Below are 16643 nucleotides of genomic sequence, written 5' to 3' on the forward strand. Positions count from 1 at the left end.
AACGCCAACGAGCTGGGAGCGGGGCCTGGCTGCCCCGAGATTTGCGGCACCGGCCGCAGCTGTCCGGAGCCCACGCTTTTTGCTTTGCTAGCTCCTCGAGCGCGGCACCGGGGATCTTCTGCGGGAGTAGTAAAATGATCTCTCGGGTTTTTACTGGAGCACACGACGGGCGCGGAGCGATAGATGGCAGTGGATCTGTGGGTGAGAGCCGAGCCGATACAGTAGCTGGTCGCCCAGTCGCCTTTGCTTTTTGCAAAGAGCAGCGAGCCTTCGCGTCCCAAACCATTTTACCCACGAACAGAACAAATAACGGTATTTCGTGCTACGGAGTTTACAGGAACGTCCTTTCTGTCACGAAGAAAACGTTCTCTCTTCTGTTCTGTTCGTCCCGTCAGGATAAACGCCGCATGACGGTGGACCCGGTTACGCCGAGTGTTCTTGCCTTCTCTTTCTCCTTGTTCTCTCTCTTCCCTGTCCCTACTCATCTTCGCGGTTTCTCTCTTTTTTTCTTCTCCTTTTTCAATGAGGCAAAAGCTTTACTAGACCACCACCGAGAGGCGAGAGCATCTTCTTCCCCCATTGACCGATTTCTCTGCAACCTCTCACTCGAGAAGAGCGCCCACGCCAGCTTCGGCCGTCGCCTCCGCCTGCAAGCCCACGCCCACTCCCACACCGCCGCCTGCATTCGCCTCCCCCGGCGGAGAGAAGGGCACGGCTGCACGGGCAGCTAACCTCCTTCAACCACCTCCGAGTCCCCGACTCCTTCCCCGAATTCCGGATCGAGCACCAACCTCCCCCGACAGCGCCCCCGTCCGGATCGAGCTACTGATCTTGGCGGCGGCGGGATTGTTCTGGGCGGCGACGGGAGGCAAGCTGCACAGGAGGGAGACAGAGAGGGAAGAGGTACGTTAGCGGGAGGGAATGCTCTCGTGAGTTACTTGATGCATGGTGAAATTCTCAATCTTGCGCACAGGGGGTCGAAGTCAGTACTCATTACAATCCTAGATACCGCAATGTTTTCTATGAGCACTATTACAGGCTTTTTTAATTAACATAGTTTTTCATTTTTCTAATAAAAACTAACAGCACACCGGGTGTTCTTTAAGCAAAAATAACACAGTTTTTCATTTTTCCAGAGTTTCACTTTTTTTTTCTTTCTAAAAATCAGGTATTCTGTATTTTGTTTGACTTTCTATATGTGGAGTACCGTGTAGCTTAGCTTTGCCATTTTAGTTGTGTCACTTGCCTCGTGGTAAAATTCTTATCTTCAACGTGAATTAACCGGAACTAGATGCTGTACTGCTTCTTGAAGCTTTTTATTTGCCTAACCAACACTGCTGGACCACATTAGCTGTAAAGCAGAAATGCTTTGCTTTATTCGCTGATAAAGTTGCGTTCCTATCGTCCTCTAACTGTCCTTTTTTTGGTATTCAAGACAGTGATGTGAAAAGCAGTTGGTTGCGCTTTGAGCTTTGATCTTAATTCCATTTCTAATGTAAATTTGCTGTTGAGGGTTCTGTCCACAATATGAGAGTAACGGGAAGTTCATGAATGACAATGCATAATTTTGTCAACCACCTGCAATCATGTGTTCTCTAATTTTTTTTTGGTGCGTGATCAACCTCTTGATTCTTTATGAGGGTCTAGTCTTTTGTAATTTTCTTGCATGTGTTCTGATTTTTGTTGTCTACTAAAAGATGTTTGCACCCCCTTCATTTTCTTGGTTGGTTGTCAGTACTTGATAAGACTGTCTTATGCTTATCAGTTGCTTTACGGAAAGCTCTAGGTGTCAGAAATAAATAAATTAAGTCATATTTTATTGCTCATCCAGCCTGTTTCCACCTTTGCATTCTTAGATTCCCAATTGCAAGTTTGCTGTGCGTCATTCTTTGTTTTTGCATGGGTTTTTTTTAAGGGGAATTTTTCATGGTTTTTAGATTTTTTAGATGAAACAAATTGTCCGATGCCAATAGGTTATGCACATGCCATATTTAATGCAGTACATCTGTACATGTGTTGCATTGTGCAAACATTAATTATTTTTTTGTGCAAAATTGCAGGGTATTTGTATTTCATAGATGACCTGGGCAGCAACTCTTGCTTATGGGGGCAAGACAAAGAATGAGCCCATACGGCCAGGGCCATTGCGTCCAGCAAATATCATGAGAAATAAATTTCCTACTTACAAGAATGGTTCAAACGGTATAGTAATCAAACTGGCTGATGGCTCAGAAATTTCACCTCTCAAGGAGGTTGTTGCCAAGGAGACTGCAGATCTGCTTGATCGCCGTCAGCGTCTCTCAGTCCGTGAGCTTGCAATGAAGTTTGAGAAAGGCCTCAACACTGCCACTTTGTTGTCTAAAGAGGTCTTACATCTAGCGCATGATTGCCTCCAAGCTGATTAGTTTAGTTAATGAAGTTATGTTTTGTTTGAATAGGCCGGCTGTATTTTCTATCTTATGCATTATGCAATACCAATCATCAAAAAAATGTTTTGTTTGACTTTCTCAAACCCTCAGGTTAAATGGAGACAAGTGGCTTTGTTGGAGCGAGATATCCTTCTGAAGAATCTAAAAAGTGTATTGGAGTCGCTGAGAGGTCAGGTTACAGGCAAGACTAAGGACGAAATCGAAGAGTCTATTTCTATGGTTGGTTGTTCATATGCTGTAACATCAGGCATTTTTGCTTTAGGTTCATCTTTCCTTTTGACATGTATTTATGCCGGTATAGCATAGGTTCATAAAATATATACTACAATGTTCAAACAGACTAAGCTAACTCTTAGAGTTGATGTATCATTTATTTTCTTAAAAGTTCCAGCTACCTTCCAAGTTGGCACTCCTTTCTGATATTTGCATTTAATTAGAGTCATCTATTTTCTTTTTTCTGCAGGTGGAGATTCTTGGAGTTCAGCTCTCCAAAAGAGAAGCTGAGTTGCTTCAACAGAAAGAAGAGGTCACAAAATTAGCAACATCACTAAAGCTGGTAGGTTCCAATTTGTTTGTTTGCGTTGCTTAAAAATAAATTTTACTAAAGCAAGGTTTTATATGTACAGAAATCATAATCTATTAACTTAAAAATGCTAAAGTTCTAGTATCATTTATCATTCATTACGTAGTTTGTACTATTAAATATATATATAACCTACTGCCAACATCCATGCTTATTTGATTTCTAAGTATGTTATTACAATACTAGAGAAGATCTAGCAATCAATGAAATATCTACAAAGGGATACAGAAAAGCTTCAGGAAAATAACCCATAGTAGCTTCTCTTGCTTAATTGCCATGGATTTCAATCCTAGGTTTTTTCTATTCCTGTGTTTTTGGATTTCTGCTATCCAAAGAAGCTCTTAACATGTTCTTTAGAAGAAAAAAAATTCCGTAATTTTGGTGGTGGATGGAAAACAGAGAAGGATAGCATATTCAGTATGCCCATCACATAAAGTAATACTCCCTCCGACCGGTATTACTTGTCTCAAATTTTCCCAAATACGGATGTATCTATGTGTAAAAAGCGTCTAGATACATGTAATATTTCGACAAGTAATTCTGGCCGGAGGGAGTAGGATATTCATTAACAAAGAAACGTTTATTTTAGCAGGGAACGACATACACCTGTCTATATCAGAGTAATGTTAGTTTTATCTTGCAACAGAATGTATAACAAAGTACGTGTCGAGGAGACCTGGTTACTGTAGATGAAGCAAAGAATCACTAATATATGCCATGGATTTGTGTGACTGGTGTGTATTCCTTTAAAAGTTGGGCTATGTAATTCCAGCCCTTCATAGTCTATGGTGGCTTGTTTAAATGTCTAATGGATATGTAAACATGTTTCAAGATTTTTACCTGATTTTCCAAATGTGACTGAGACAAAAACACGCAATTGCTCATGTGAGCATAGCGCATTAATTATCTCAAGCAGGATTGAATTTTCTTGATTCAAATTTCAAAAGAAATATTCCAACCGTAAATGCTCCTATGTTCCCTACCAGTTGAACTGCCCTCTATACCTTTTTTGACAAAACGCAAAAGCCGTGCATGTCGATGTATTGATAGAAAACGAAGGTTAGTACACTCCCAAAGAAGGGCCAATCTGAGGGAACAAACATATCACATCATGTTAACAACGATCAAAGCATGGAAGTGCTGCCTGATATCCATGCTCACTCTCTGCACCTCTTGCACATTCTCATTTGTTTATAGTTTAGGGTTTATAACTTTGTATCTTATGTATCTTGTACATAGGCTTCTGAAGATGCCAAGAGAATTGTTGAAGAAGAAAGAGTTAATGCTCATACAGAGGTAGAGAGTGCTAGATCTGCTGTGCAAAGAGTTCAACAAGCACTTCAGGAGCATGAAAAGATATCCCAAAGAACTGGGAAGCAAGTACGTAGAAATTACTTATTTAAAAGTTTCCCGCCTTTAATAGTTATTGCATACTACTAGCTACTAGTACAAGCTAGGTCCTGCAGGGAAGTTTACTTTAATCATTATTTTACTTGTTATTTTTTCGTTTTGTGTTGTTTTATTCTAGCAAGCTATTTTCCCTAGCTCAATTGGTTAAACAACATAATCCACAATTGCCATTCTGAAGACATGCTCATTTCTCTGTAAAAATACATACATCATCCTTTAATTTGAATTACATTAAAGTTACCTTTTGTGCACCTGTGCAGTTTCTGATAATCTGTAAGGTTCTATCAACATAGTACCCTTTGTACACCGTATTTTAATTTGTTGCTCCTTTATTTATCTTGGTTAGCTTTGTAAGCCTTCAGTTCCATTTATTTCAATACACGTTCTCTAGAGTCTAGTCCCCTGCTATATGTTCTTTTTATATACCGAGAGGTTCAGAGGTTGATATCATTTCTAACTTACAAATCCTGTTTCTTTGCTTTAAATTCATCAATGTCTGAGAGTAACATATGTTTGCTGTTTGGAAGGACATGGATGAACTAAAGAAAGAAGTTAGAGTGGCCCGAAGAATAAAAATGCTGCATTGCCCTAGCAAGGTAGAATTGATTATAAAACTATATGATAGCTCAATACATAACTTGTTGTCTGTCAGTTCCATTTACATGTTTAGTACTTCTCCAGGCAATGGATCTGGAAAATGAAATCAAAACTTTACGTAAGACATTCACTGAGAAGTCGGCAGATTGTTTTAATCTTTTGAAAGAGGTACGTGTTACAGATGCTGGCCTAATATTGTTGTACTTGTTCTACACAGCTAGGCTGGTTAAAATATCCTCAGATTCATAGGTGACACACTGTACAACATATTGTCATGAGCTGTAAGTAGTTCACTGAAAATTGTTCGTGCATAAGTATGGATATATAAGTTCGCTGAAAATTTAATGTTTGAATATGAGACTCTTATGCTACTGCTTGGACCAATCACAGAAAAAGGAACAGTGTGTCTAAACAGAGACCCAGAGATCGAGCTAGCTCTGCTATTATTTCTATGTGGCTACTGGCTAGCAGTCTCAAAACTCTTCTATTTTATGTTTTCAGCATCTGAAATATTTCCAGTGGTTAGAGAACTTCTGTTAGTTCTGTAGAGTATTACAGAAAACACACAAATATATTGCTAATTTCTGAGGGTCTTTTTACCAGTTGGAACTGCACAAAAGACTGAAAGGAAACAGCAATCCTGTGTTCGATTTAGAGGGTCTTCAATGCTTAGGTTCGATACTACGCATAGTTTCTCAGAATGGTGCTCCCATGGATTTTTCGGATATTTCAATCCAGTGGTTCCGGATACACCCAAAAGAAAGCAACAAAGAGATCATTTCAGGTGGAGTCTCTCTCTCTCTCTCTCTCTCTCTCATTATTATTATTTTTCAGATTATTGTCCTCTTAAGCAGAGTTGTTCAACAAATTAGAAATTGTTGTTTCATTTTTCGTTTCTTTTTTTGTACCTATAAGCTATCAAGAAGGAAAAGAGCAGTATTACCTTGTGAATTATAATACTCCCTCCGAACCCATATTACTTGTCTCAAATTTGTCCAAATATGGATGTATCTATGTTTAAAAAGCGTCTAAATACATGTAATATTTCCACAAGTAATTCCGGCTGGAGGGAGTAGTTAAGTCTTGGCTACTCCTTTTTAGATCTACTATATCGGCCAACCATTTTAATCTTCAACCTAAATTCAGTCCCCAATGCTTCTGATATTTGTTGTTATGGAACATCTGAAGGTGCTACAAGACCAGTATATGCTCCAGAGCCACATGATGTTGGGCGTTATGTGCAAGCTGAAATCAATTTTGGTGGTGAAATTGCAATAGCAAAGACAGCTGGGCTACTTGACCCTGGTTTGTTTAACTGAAACATCTGTTAGGCAAAAGTATCTGCATCTTGTGTTTGTTCCTCACTAACATAAGCTTGGTATTCTTAGCAGATGCTGGATTGCTAGATTACGTAGAGACACTCGTAAGAAAACCTGAAACTGAGTTCAATGTATGACCATACCATCCTTTCGCACCTTTTGTCATTTCTTTGGAGTTATATGCAATTTAGGGGTTGCAGTTTGCAGAAACCTTTGTTGTGTTTTATTTCTACCAAATAAGGAGTTTGCATGACCAGTTTGGCAGTATACCAGTTTAAAGCTGACTAGTCTATGCACGCCTTCAATGATCGATGTGCCATCCATTGCTCTTAGTTCAAAATTAGATCGCGAAAGCACCTGGCCATATCTCAAGTCATCATGAAGGCATAAAATGTAGACTGCCGAGGGATTTGTATTTTAGCAGCAGCAGCAGCGCTAAGTGGTCATCTTGAACTATTGTTTCCTAAGTTCCAATGTGTTTCGCGTGTCATTGCAGGTTGTTGTGCTTCAGTTGAATGGAATTGATCAGCCAAAAGAGTCTGTTCATGTTCTGAACGTTGGGAGATTGCGGATGAGACTTTGTAAAGGAAAGACAGTGGTTGCCAAGGAGTTTTACTCCTCGTCAATGCAGGTAGGGTGCAGCAACCCTGAGTCTTCTCCTTTTCTTGTTAGACAGCATCTGCAGACAAATAACATTTGTTCCTTATCCAAGCAGCTGTTCTGATCTCATTTTACATCAATTAACATACTTGTTTCCTAGGATTACAACAAAATTTTCCGCATTGTGTTTGTTACCAGCGCTTGCTATGTTTCGTGACAGTTTTGTAGCTGTATGATTATTAGTTGGTATAGAAGTGTGACCCTTGTTATCAGTAGTCTACCTCTCACAGCCTTGCTATTCTGTTTCAGTTATGTGGTGTTCGAGGTGGCGGCGAAGCAGCCTCGCAGGCGATGTTTTGGCAGCCCCGGAGCGACCTCAGCTTGGGCCTTGCCTTTGAAACAGCCAGAGAACGGAACACGGCGATCATGCTGGCGCGGCGGTTCGCCATAGATTGCAATGTACGTTGCCACATTAGCTGGGGAAGGTTATCTGCCCTGCTCTGAGCATGATGCCACACGCCGTTACATGACTTTCTTCTCCATGGTTCTGTTGTGCAGATCATCCTCGCTGGTCCAGGCGACAAAACTCCCTGGTGAAGGACAGCGCACAACCGGTGGCAACGGACACTTGCTCCTCCAAACTCCGGTCTGACTGTAGACCGTAAGTACGTGATGTTGTATATTTTCCGTGCGTACAGGCGTGCTTGGTGATGTTGTTTGGGTAGTTGTGTCCCCCCCTCCGGCCCCTGTGAGAGGCGGCACCGTGGGCATCGTTTTAGCCGCCTCGGTGTTGTTCTGACAACCTTCTCTTCTCGCCGTCCATGCTGTTATTCACAGGCGTTGTGGTCTGTTGTTGCTACGCATTTCTCTTCTCTCTGTTTGATAGCACATGCCCACGACATTAAGCTTAAGTTTAATGTGCTACCTGTCTAATCGTGTTAATTCTTTCTATTCTTTTTCGACCGAAGGGTTGATAATCTTATACACACACATATGCTGGATTAATAGAAAAAAAAAAGCGTTGTGCTAGAAAATCTCACAAAGAAAACAAAATGCCTCTGCTTTGGTGTCCCTATTTTCGATCAACAAACCAGTTCCGTTTCAAATTCTGCCAATACAACCAGCTTTTGGAAGGGTACGGGACTGACGGCATGGTTTTTCCAGCACGTAGCTATCGCATCCAGGCAGACGGAGCCCACGAATGAAGGCGATAGAGACATACCGGCGGGTGACTCGGCGCAAGCGCAAAGGACGACGACCAAAAGCCGGCAGTCAGTCAGTCGAGCGGGGTGACCGCAGGGATCGAGTCAAGCTTAGCCCTGTCGCGTCTCCCGGTGCAGCCGTGCCGCACCGCAGGAATGGATCGCTTGCGGACGCGGACTGAGTGAGATTTTGATGGATGCGTGCGGTGCGGTGCGGGCCGCGGGGGCGTCGTGTTGTTTGCTCCTACTGGTTTGTCTCCTCCCAGCTCGGTCGCGCGCGCATCTTATCTCCGTTTCCTTTTCCACCGCGCGCACACCTGCCGTAGAACGGCATTGCTCCGGGCGTAGTCTGATGCCGACTCGCCTACGGGCGATGGGAGCCTCCGGCCGCCAGTTGCCCGGTGCCCCATCCTGGGGAGGGATGCTTCTAGAGTCTACGTACGTTGCTTACGACGCCTCCACCTGCACGACCGTGTGCGCGCAGCGCCGTACGTCGTCGTCGTGGATCCTCCGGCCGGGACCCATTCCGGAAGGAGGGCTTGACTTTGTCGATGCTTATTATGTATGCGCGCAAAGATCCGTGGAAGCTAGATCAGCTTTACTTTGTCGCGTGCGTGCGCGTCACAGATAATCGACGGGTTTATGTGGCGCGCGACAATTAACGGTCTAAATTCCCTTTTACCTTTTCGAATGTGCTATTTTTCGGTGTTTGACGTACGGTTTTGACACGGCTCATGATTCAGGCGCGGGGACCAGAAACAAGTACACGTAAAGAAGATTATGAGCTAGTACACGAGTGAAGAATCGTCTTGCCGATGCTTGTGTGCACGGAAGGAATCGTCGTACGTGTAATATCGCGAGTGTCGCCTTCGTGACTGGCACCGGAGCGTCTGATAGCTCGTGGTGCCATTTGCGTCGAAGCTCCCAAAACTGAAAACGATGGGCCCGCAACAAAACAATGGAACAAACGCCTCATCCCCTTGAGGGGCTTTGAACAACATACTTGTCTGCGCCAAAAAGTTAGTGCAAAAGTCCTCGACTAGGAAGACACGAGAAGCAAAACTAATAAAACTTCATTCATCTCATGGGATGCGCGAAAATGCACAAGAAATCGTTCGTACAGTTGATGATACATGTATGCATGATCAAGCCGGCCGACTCATGGCATGCATCGATCGATCTAGTGCTAAACAATCAAACCTCCAAATGTAAATGCTCGATCCCCACGCACGTAACGCACGTAGATCGATCTTTTTTACGCTATACACAATACACAACAACAACAACATACAATGCGTCCGCTTCTGATATAATTAAGACCTGGCACGCGATGGACCCATCCATCATGGCAGCTTGGCGGACGCGCTCCTCCGCCTTGAGACGGCGCCGACGCCGACGCCGGCGCCGGCGCCTGCGCCTGCGCCCTTCATCTCGGCGCGGAACTTTGCGGAGAGCGCGTTCCGCCCGGCCACCACGGGCGCGGTGGGCCAGAGCCCGACGCTGACGGCCATGTCCTTGAACCCCTGCAGCCGCTCGAGTGACTCGACGACGGCGGCCATCCGCGGCCGGTCCCGCGGCTGCAGGGCCGTGCACTCGCATGCCAGGTGCGCCACGGCGCGGGCGCCCTTGACGGAGTAGTGGCCCGCGAGCCTGGGGTCCATGATGCACCGGAGGCGGCGGCTGCTGGCCAGGTAAGGCCGGGTCCACTCCACGAGCTTGATGGTCTGCTCCGCGTGCGCCGTCCGGCCCCGGACGTTCTCCATGGCGCGGCGGCCCGTGAGGAGCTCCAGAAGCACCACGCCGAAGCTGTACACGTCGCTCTTCATCGTCAGGTGGCCCGTCTGGACGTACTCCGGCGCCGCGTACCCGTGGGTGCCCATCACGCGGGTCGTCACGTGCGTGTCCTCGCCCTCGGGGCCCATCTTGGCAAGCCCGAAGTCCGACAGCTTCGCCGTGAATTCCTGTTCGATCGATGATTTAACGTACGTCCATCAATTTATCCATTGTCCAATTGGTAGTACTTGTTAGTTGAATGAATGAAGCAGCTGGAGCGTACCGAGTCGAGGAGGATGTTGGAGGCCTTGAAGTCGCGGTAGATGACGGGCTTGTGGGCGCCGTGGAGGAAGGCGAGCCCCTTGGCGGCGCCGATAGCCACCTTCAGCCTCGTGCCCCACGGCAGCGTCGCAGATATCCCTGCAGCGTCCACGAAACCGATCCATCAGTTAACTCAGTGGATCATGAATCTCGATCTGGACGGGATGGGATGGTCACGTACTCTTGAAGAGATGGTTCTCGAGGCTGCCGCGCGGCATGAACTCGTAGACCAAGAGGCGCTCCTCGTCCTCGCAGCAGTAGCCCAGGAGCTTCACCAGGTGCTGGTGCCGGAACTGCCCAAGGAAGATCACCTCCGCCTGCAACCAATCGTTAATTCAGTTGGCCGGAGTAGGCTTAGCAACTTTGCAATAGCTAGGAATTAGGCAACCAGTAGTTGTAAGTAGTTACCATCCACTCCCTGTGTCCCTGGTGTCCTGCGATGTCGAGCTGCTTGACGGCGACGGGCTGGGGTTCGAGCCCGGGCCTCATGCCGGCGTCGACGAAGCCCTTGTGGACGGTGCCGAACCCGCCCTCGCCGAGGAGGTAGCCGCTGGAGAAGTCGTGCGTGACGCCGCGGAGCTCGCTGAGGCTAAACGAGTGCAGCTGCAGCGCGCCCACGCCCATCTGCCCCGCCTCCCCGTCGGCGTCGTCGTCGTCGTCGACATCCTTGCCATCCATGGGCGTGGCGGGGCTGTTGGCCATGGAAGACAGGCGCCGGAACGACGCGAGCCGGCGCGAGAACTCGGAGCGCGCCGGGCGGCACCGCGCGAGCCCCTGCCCCGCGCCAGCCGTCACCACGGCGTCCTCGGCCGCGCAGCACTTGGTCGCCGAAGCAAGCACCGGTCTCCACGGCCTCGGCATCCTCGACCTCTCAGCTAATTGCTAGGCTTTGCGAGCGCGAGGGCGAAAGAAGAGGAGGAATAGTAAGATGGAGAGCAGGGCGTGGTGGTAGTGGTTGTGGCTTGTGAGTGTGGTGGGGAAGGAACGGCGTGGCAGGGATGATATAGCAATCGTCGAAGAAGGGAGGGGGGAAGCTCTGAGATGGCGCGCGCGCGCGCGAAAAAGGGAAAGGCGAGGGCCAACCGTTCCAACACACAACCCAACTGCCCCGAACCACTCCCTCTTATCAGTATCATCAGCTTATAAGCTTATGGCAGCGCCAGCAGCGCCTTTTGCATGCCCCCGCTTGTCTTTTGTCCACTTTAAAAAAACCTTCCATTAAAACCTTTTTTCTCCCAAAAAAAAACAAAACAAAAAAGTGATCATGGATCGATCGCATCGCACCTCAAAGTTGTATGTGATGCGTCGTACGGAATTTCTAGTAGGTACAGTATCAGGAATCATCCAAGTCCAAGGGATCGGAGTTGTCGCCTAATTTTATTACGAGCAACTAGTCTTAATTACTCTTTGCTTGCTGTTATATGCACGCAGTATTCGTGTGAAAATGTGCATATGTGTGCTTGCTAAAGATTCGTATCGTACGGCAGTAGCGTAGTGGCACATGGATTCGATCCATGGACCAGTAGTGTCGACGTCGCCGGTCTTGGTTGACTGACTGACCGTTAGTATACGTATAAAATTAAGTACAGCGGCTATACTTGTTTAGCCACACGTGCTGTTATCAGTGCGACAAGTAGTACGTGCCCCGACTAGGAAATTACAAGACTGGTCCTGCACTGCATGGTCGTGGCAACTGATCCATCGGTTGCAGCCTTGCAGGTTGTTTGAGCCGCGATGCAGCAATCTTTAATTCCGATGACTTGTACCTATCTCCTCCATGCACAGAATCTGCATCCTGCACCAATAAACTTTCTGCACGAACTAATCACTTATTACGTACTTCTGTTGGAATTTTTGGTAATGGGCTAAGGCCCAAGCCTAGTCCAACAATAAAGGTTTTATTGGATTGCTCCCCCTCTTAGCACTGCTCAGTTTTCCCCACAACGTTGCATGCATGCTGATCAGTTTCACCACTCAGCTGCCCATATCAGCCTTGTGAATGTCCACATGGAGTGTTCGGTCTAGTCAAACCTCTTTACTGTTTACTGGGTTGAATTCCTGCCATGTGGGACCGGCTAAGTTGTTCGCAAAACCACAGTCTGCACGCTCGGAGAGGAGTGTGGTTTTCCGATCAAATTACCAAAAAATGTGGCTCCGTGAGAAGCCTGCCACAAGAACTGTGATTTCTTCAAATTTACTCCACTAAAAACATAATTCTCTCATAGAAAAAGGCAACCAGAATGGTTGTATCCTGGATCGAAGTTTCTATTTGGGTTGGAGAGGAGTATGACGATGTTTTAGTTTTAACCGGTATGTTAATAAGGGGACAACCAAGGATCCTATCCTAGTCTTTTTCGTTTTGCCTTTCCTCCTCTCTTTTTTTAATGGAAAAACTGCAAGGGAAACTCATTCGGCATAATTGTGAGCACCTCATGCACCCACAACTTCATCACCACACTAAAAAATTCTTCTCTCCTCCCTTCTTTCTCCATGTCTCCCACTTGCATCGGGCGCATCACATTCGTCCATTAGAATTCATGTATAATTATAGACCCACAAAAAAGGAGAAGCTTGATTATCAGAAGGAAAAAAGGCCAGTTTCTTTGTAAGCTAGAGCAAGTGCAGGATCGCATCATCCATCCCAACTATTAGTGCTCCCAAGTCCACGTACGTACGTATGCATATGCCAACCACTGCACTCTACACATAGCATCTTTGTCTAACTGCATGTACATATATATAGTAGGAATATTAGTAAGCATATATACCTACATAAGTTTTATCTTCTTCTGTTTAGGAGCTAGACAGCCCCTGGCTGGGCCTCCTCTGTCTGCATATTTGCCTTCGGAGTGATTGGTGTGGAGATGCATGATGACACGGGAGCAATCAGCAATGGATATCACGCCTGGTTGCACGGCTGGATGCAGAATGCCGATGGACACCTGCTCCTCTTGCTACTTGCTACATGCATGCTCACGGCTCACGCCAGCATCGAGGAAAACACTACGCATTTCTACACACTTTGGCTAGCAAGGCAAGTGGAACCAACTGCAACAACCTTGCCAAGGAAAGTATCTGAGTTTGCCGCTGTCCACTGGGGATTGTCAGCCCGCACGGTGTGGTGTAATTCCGGTACACTGCTGTCACCAGATGACCGATCAGCTGCGTGGATATATACGAACTTGTTGTGCATAGACTCGCTGGCCGGGCTGGCTGGCTGGCGGTCTGTTAATCGGTTGCTTCATACATAGAGTCGTATTGTAGATCACTTCCGCTGGTTATTTTTGTATCTACTTATTCAATCCGTGATTTGTAAGACCTGTCTACTGTGACTGTGCAAAAAAAATGGCGTCGGGGCTTTCTCCCTTTTTCGAAAAAAACGAACTTGTTCTGCAACCACGGAGGCCAGGACATCGATTGCGGCTTGTTCAAAACCTCGGAATCTTAAGGAAATTTCTCTGGAATTTAGCCAATTCACAGAAGTTGGTTCATTTTCTTTTTGCTCGCCGAGCGCGTTGGAATTCCCCTGGTTCGTTTTCACCGTGCGCTTTACGAACCTACACCCCGATGTTAGTGAGCCCATTCACAAAAGTTGGTTCATTTTCTTTTTGCTCACCGCGCGCGTTACGAAACTACACACTGATGTTAGTCACTCACCAAAAAGGGTCTATCATTAAATCCAGATAAAGTTTTAAAACAATTTATAGGATGAAAATTGCTGGATTATCCTTTCATCACATTTCAATTGACATGTCAGCTCATCAGCCATTTCCAGCGCGGCGGTATCAGGGTGCTCCCAACGCTCCTTGTTAGATCGTATCATGCCCACGCCAAAGATGAGTTGACAGAGTAATTAAGGAAGAAAGAGAAGCGAACCGGTATCTAAATTGTGACAGGACCCATGTCCCGAACTTCAACAACACACCATTAATCTCCATTTTCTAGTGTGCGCTCTCAACCGGGAGGCTGGGCCAGCATCATGACACCGCCTCGCCGTGGAGCTCCACATCACGCTGATGTCCTGCCCAGCATTGTCTCAGCACTGTTCAATATGAGTCGGAGTCCGCGTCATCGTCTTTTTTCGAATGACCACCGATCTATTCAGCGGCGGAGCTACGAAAAAGATCATGGGAGGGCCAAGCTAAAAGAGAACACAAAATTTTACTCTCAATCCTACCACTTCACAGCATAATTGTCGTTCCTCAAATCTTTGTTCACAGCATAATATTACTACGGAGTAAAAAAGAAAAAAAGCTATACGATCTTCTTCATCTCCACTTACATCATCTTGTTTTATTTTCAAGACAACAACAATTCTTCTCTGAGTGGGCTTCCCATGGCTGTTGCAATTTCTAAAATTGAGAACATATTCAGGGAACAATCCGCCAACCACATTCTGAAAGTGCAAACTAGGGATTTGGGGAAACTAACTGGATAGAGAAATTGGGGAAGAGAAGGAACAGCGGGCGCAGGGCAGCCTACGGGGGTGAGCCGTGAGCGGCAGCGGCGCGCGCGGCGGAGAAGCAGCAGCTGCGACGGAGCAGCCAGCAGTGGCAGCGGAGCAGGAGGGGTTGCGCCGCTGCGGGCGCGGCGAGGCAGCGCACGGGTGCAGGGCATGCAGGGGGCGAGCAACGGCGGCGTGTGGGGCCGCCCGGGCTGGCTCTGGCTGGCTTCAGTCCGTCGCAGCGACATCTGGTCCTCACGAACAGCGAGGCCGCGCCCCTGGTTGCGGGCGAGACGACGAGTGGCGACCAGGAGCAGCAAGGCAGAGGCAGCGTCAAAGGCAAGGCTGGGCTGATTTCTTAGCAGGCTGGGCCTTTAGTAGCATTACATTTTTTTTGTGTGCAAAAAACCAGGGCGGGCCATGGCCCAGTTTGACCCAATGTAGCTCCGCCAGTGGATCTATTAATAATCATCAACAACAGTACAAAGAATCCTACAAATAATAAAAATTATAAATAAGTCCTTGGACCAGTTAGAGATGGAAACAAGCACTAAGGGCGTGTTTGGTTTCGAAGACGGACACAGGCTGCATCGCAGCCAGGCTACAGCACGGGGATGCATGCACCGGGGGTGCGAGCCAGCATTGCAGCAGCGTGTTTGGCTTCGCTGCATCCGGGGCGGGAGCAGCCGATGAGCAGAGCGTCGAGGAGGACAGAAAGGGAGGCGCGGAGGTCGGGGCCGCCGTCGCTGGCGGCAATGGAGGGCACGAGGAAGAAGGGGGCGCCCTCGCCGAGGAGGACGGAGAGGGAGGCACGGAGGTCGGGGCCGTCGTCGCTGGCGGCGATGGAGAATGAAGAGGGGAGCAGCCTCGCCGAGCCCTATGTCGCCGGCGCCCTTGTCGTCGCTGCGGCCGTCGACGGAGAGCGGACCTTGCCGACGGTGGGCAACGTTGGGGCAGGATGTGGAGGCGGCGACGGGCAGGACTGGGGCAGGGAAGGCAGCGGCGGGCAGGATACGGAGGAGGCAGAGGAGAACGACGAGAGAGTTAGATGGGGAACGACTGAAAGAGCGCTCCACGAGAAAAATGGCCAAATCAGCCGTAGCCCGGATGCAGGATGAGAGGCCTCTTTTTGCAGATGGGCTGCAGGTGCAAACTAAGGCCCAGGCAACCAAAACTCCTGAAAGTTGCATTGCGGGTGCGGGCCAAATGCGGTGCACTTGACCAAACACCTCCTAAAATGAGCTAAAGACGGGCCAACGTCCTTGCCCCTTCATCACCAGAGCGGGGCGGAGCTTTTGAAAGAGAGGATGTAGTAGTAGACGGTGGGATAGTCGCTGTGCTAAGTCTCCGAAAGACAAGCGCACCTAAGCAGCAACCATCACCAAAGTCAGCATCACCATGACCATGAGCTCGGCAAAGGAGCTCTTCCTCACTGGCCGGGTCATCCTCGGTCTTCGGCTGACTGTCCACATCGGCCATGAAACGGCTACCAGAAGCATTTGAGGATAGTAGTGTAAACTACACTGTGGATGATGAGGACATCATCAACTGCTATCTGTGATGGCTTCGTCGAATGGGAGGGAGTGGGGCCGCTCTAGACCACCAGCACCAGTGCTTTGTCTGGACGCCTCCCTCTGTCATTGCTGTTGCAGCGTAGGGATTGCCGAACTTTCTGTTCTCTCAAGATCTGAACAACCAAATACCGCTCACTCCATTTCATAAAGTTTGGCACGGATTTTAACTAAGCTTAGTTCAAAGCCGTGCCACCTTTATGAAACGAAGGAAGAAACAAATCATTCATCAATTTGTTGCCCTAATGGTAGAAATAGATGGGGAAGACGGAGGACGAGGTTGCTGCGAACTCCATTTTTTTTAGATGGCGTGCTACATGGCTTTTTTAGGGAAAGTCACCATGACAATTTTATTGATTAGATAATAAGTTTACATCGTTCACAAGTAGGTTAT

General features: G+C 47.4%; 2 protein-coding genes across 4 annotated transcripts; one reads left to right on the plus strand and one right to left on the minus strand.

Moving 5' to 3' along the window:
* The first annotated feature begins 429 nt into the window (after positions 1-429).
* On the plus strand, positions 430-7889 carry LOC100840551 (stomatal closure-related actin-binding protein 1). 3 transcript variants are annotated; one of them, XM_014897889.2, is made up of 13 exons: positions 430-903; positions 2061-2366; positions 2520-2648; positions 2893-2985; positions 4252-4392; positions 4950-5018; positions 5104-5187; positions 5623-5803; positions 6208-6324; positions 6408-6469; positions 6835-6969; positions 7248-7397; positions 7497-7889. In XM_014897889.2, the coding sequence occupies exons 2-13, from the start codon at positions 2079-2081 to the stop codon at positions 7533-7535; spliced, it is 1488 nt and encodes a 495-aa protein (XP_014753375.1). In that variant the 5' UTR covers positions 430-903; positions 2061-2078; the 3' UTR covers positions 7536-7889. The 3 variants fall into 3 exon arrangements, with proteins under 3 accessions (XP_014753375.1, XP_003557842.1, XP_024313436.1); XM_003557794.4 differs by having other exon boundaries at positions 439-903; positions 6411-6469; XM_024457668.1 differs by lacking the exon at positions 430-903 and adding an exon at positions 1457-1609.
* A 1306-nt stretch (positions 7890-9195) lies between these two features.
* On the minus strand, positions 9196-11354 carry LOC100844144 (probable serine/threonine-protein kinase PBL15). The gene is made up of 4 exons (XM_010230286.3): positions 10643-11354; positions 10416-10551; positions 10197-10333; positions 9196-10101 (listed from the first exon to the last, which is right to left on the minus strand). Exons 1-4 carry the CDS (start codon positions 11093-11095, stop codon positions 9484-9486), a joined length of 1344 nt encoding a protein of 447 aa, XP_010228588.1. The 5' UTR covers positions 11096-11354; the 3' UTR covers positions 9196-9483.
* Positions 11355-16643: the final 5289 nt, after the last annotated feature.

This window comes from Brachypodium distachyon, chromosome 1, assembly GCF_000005505.3.
Source record: "Brachypodium distachyon strain Bd21 chromosome 1, Brachypodium_distachyon_v3.0, whole genome shotgun sequence".
Lineage (NCBI taxonomy): Eukaryota > Viridiplantae > Streptophyta > Magnoliopsida > Poales > Poaceae > Brachypodium > Brachypodium distachyon.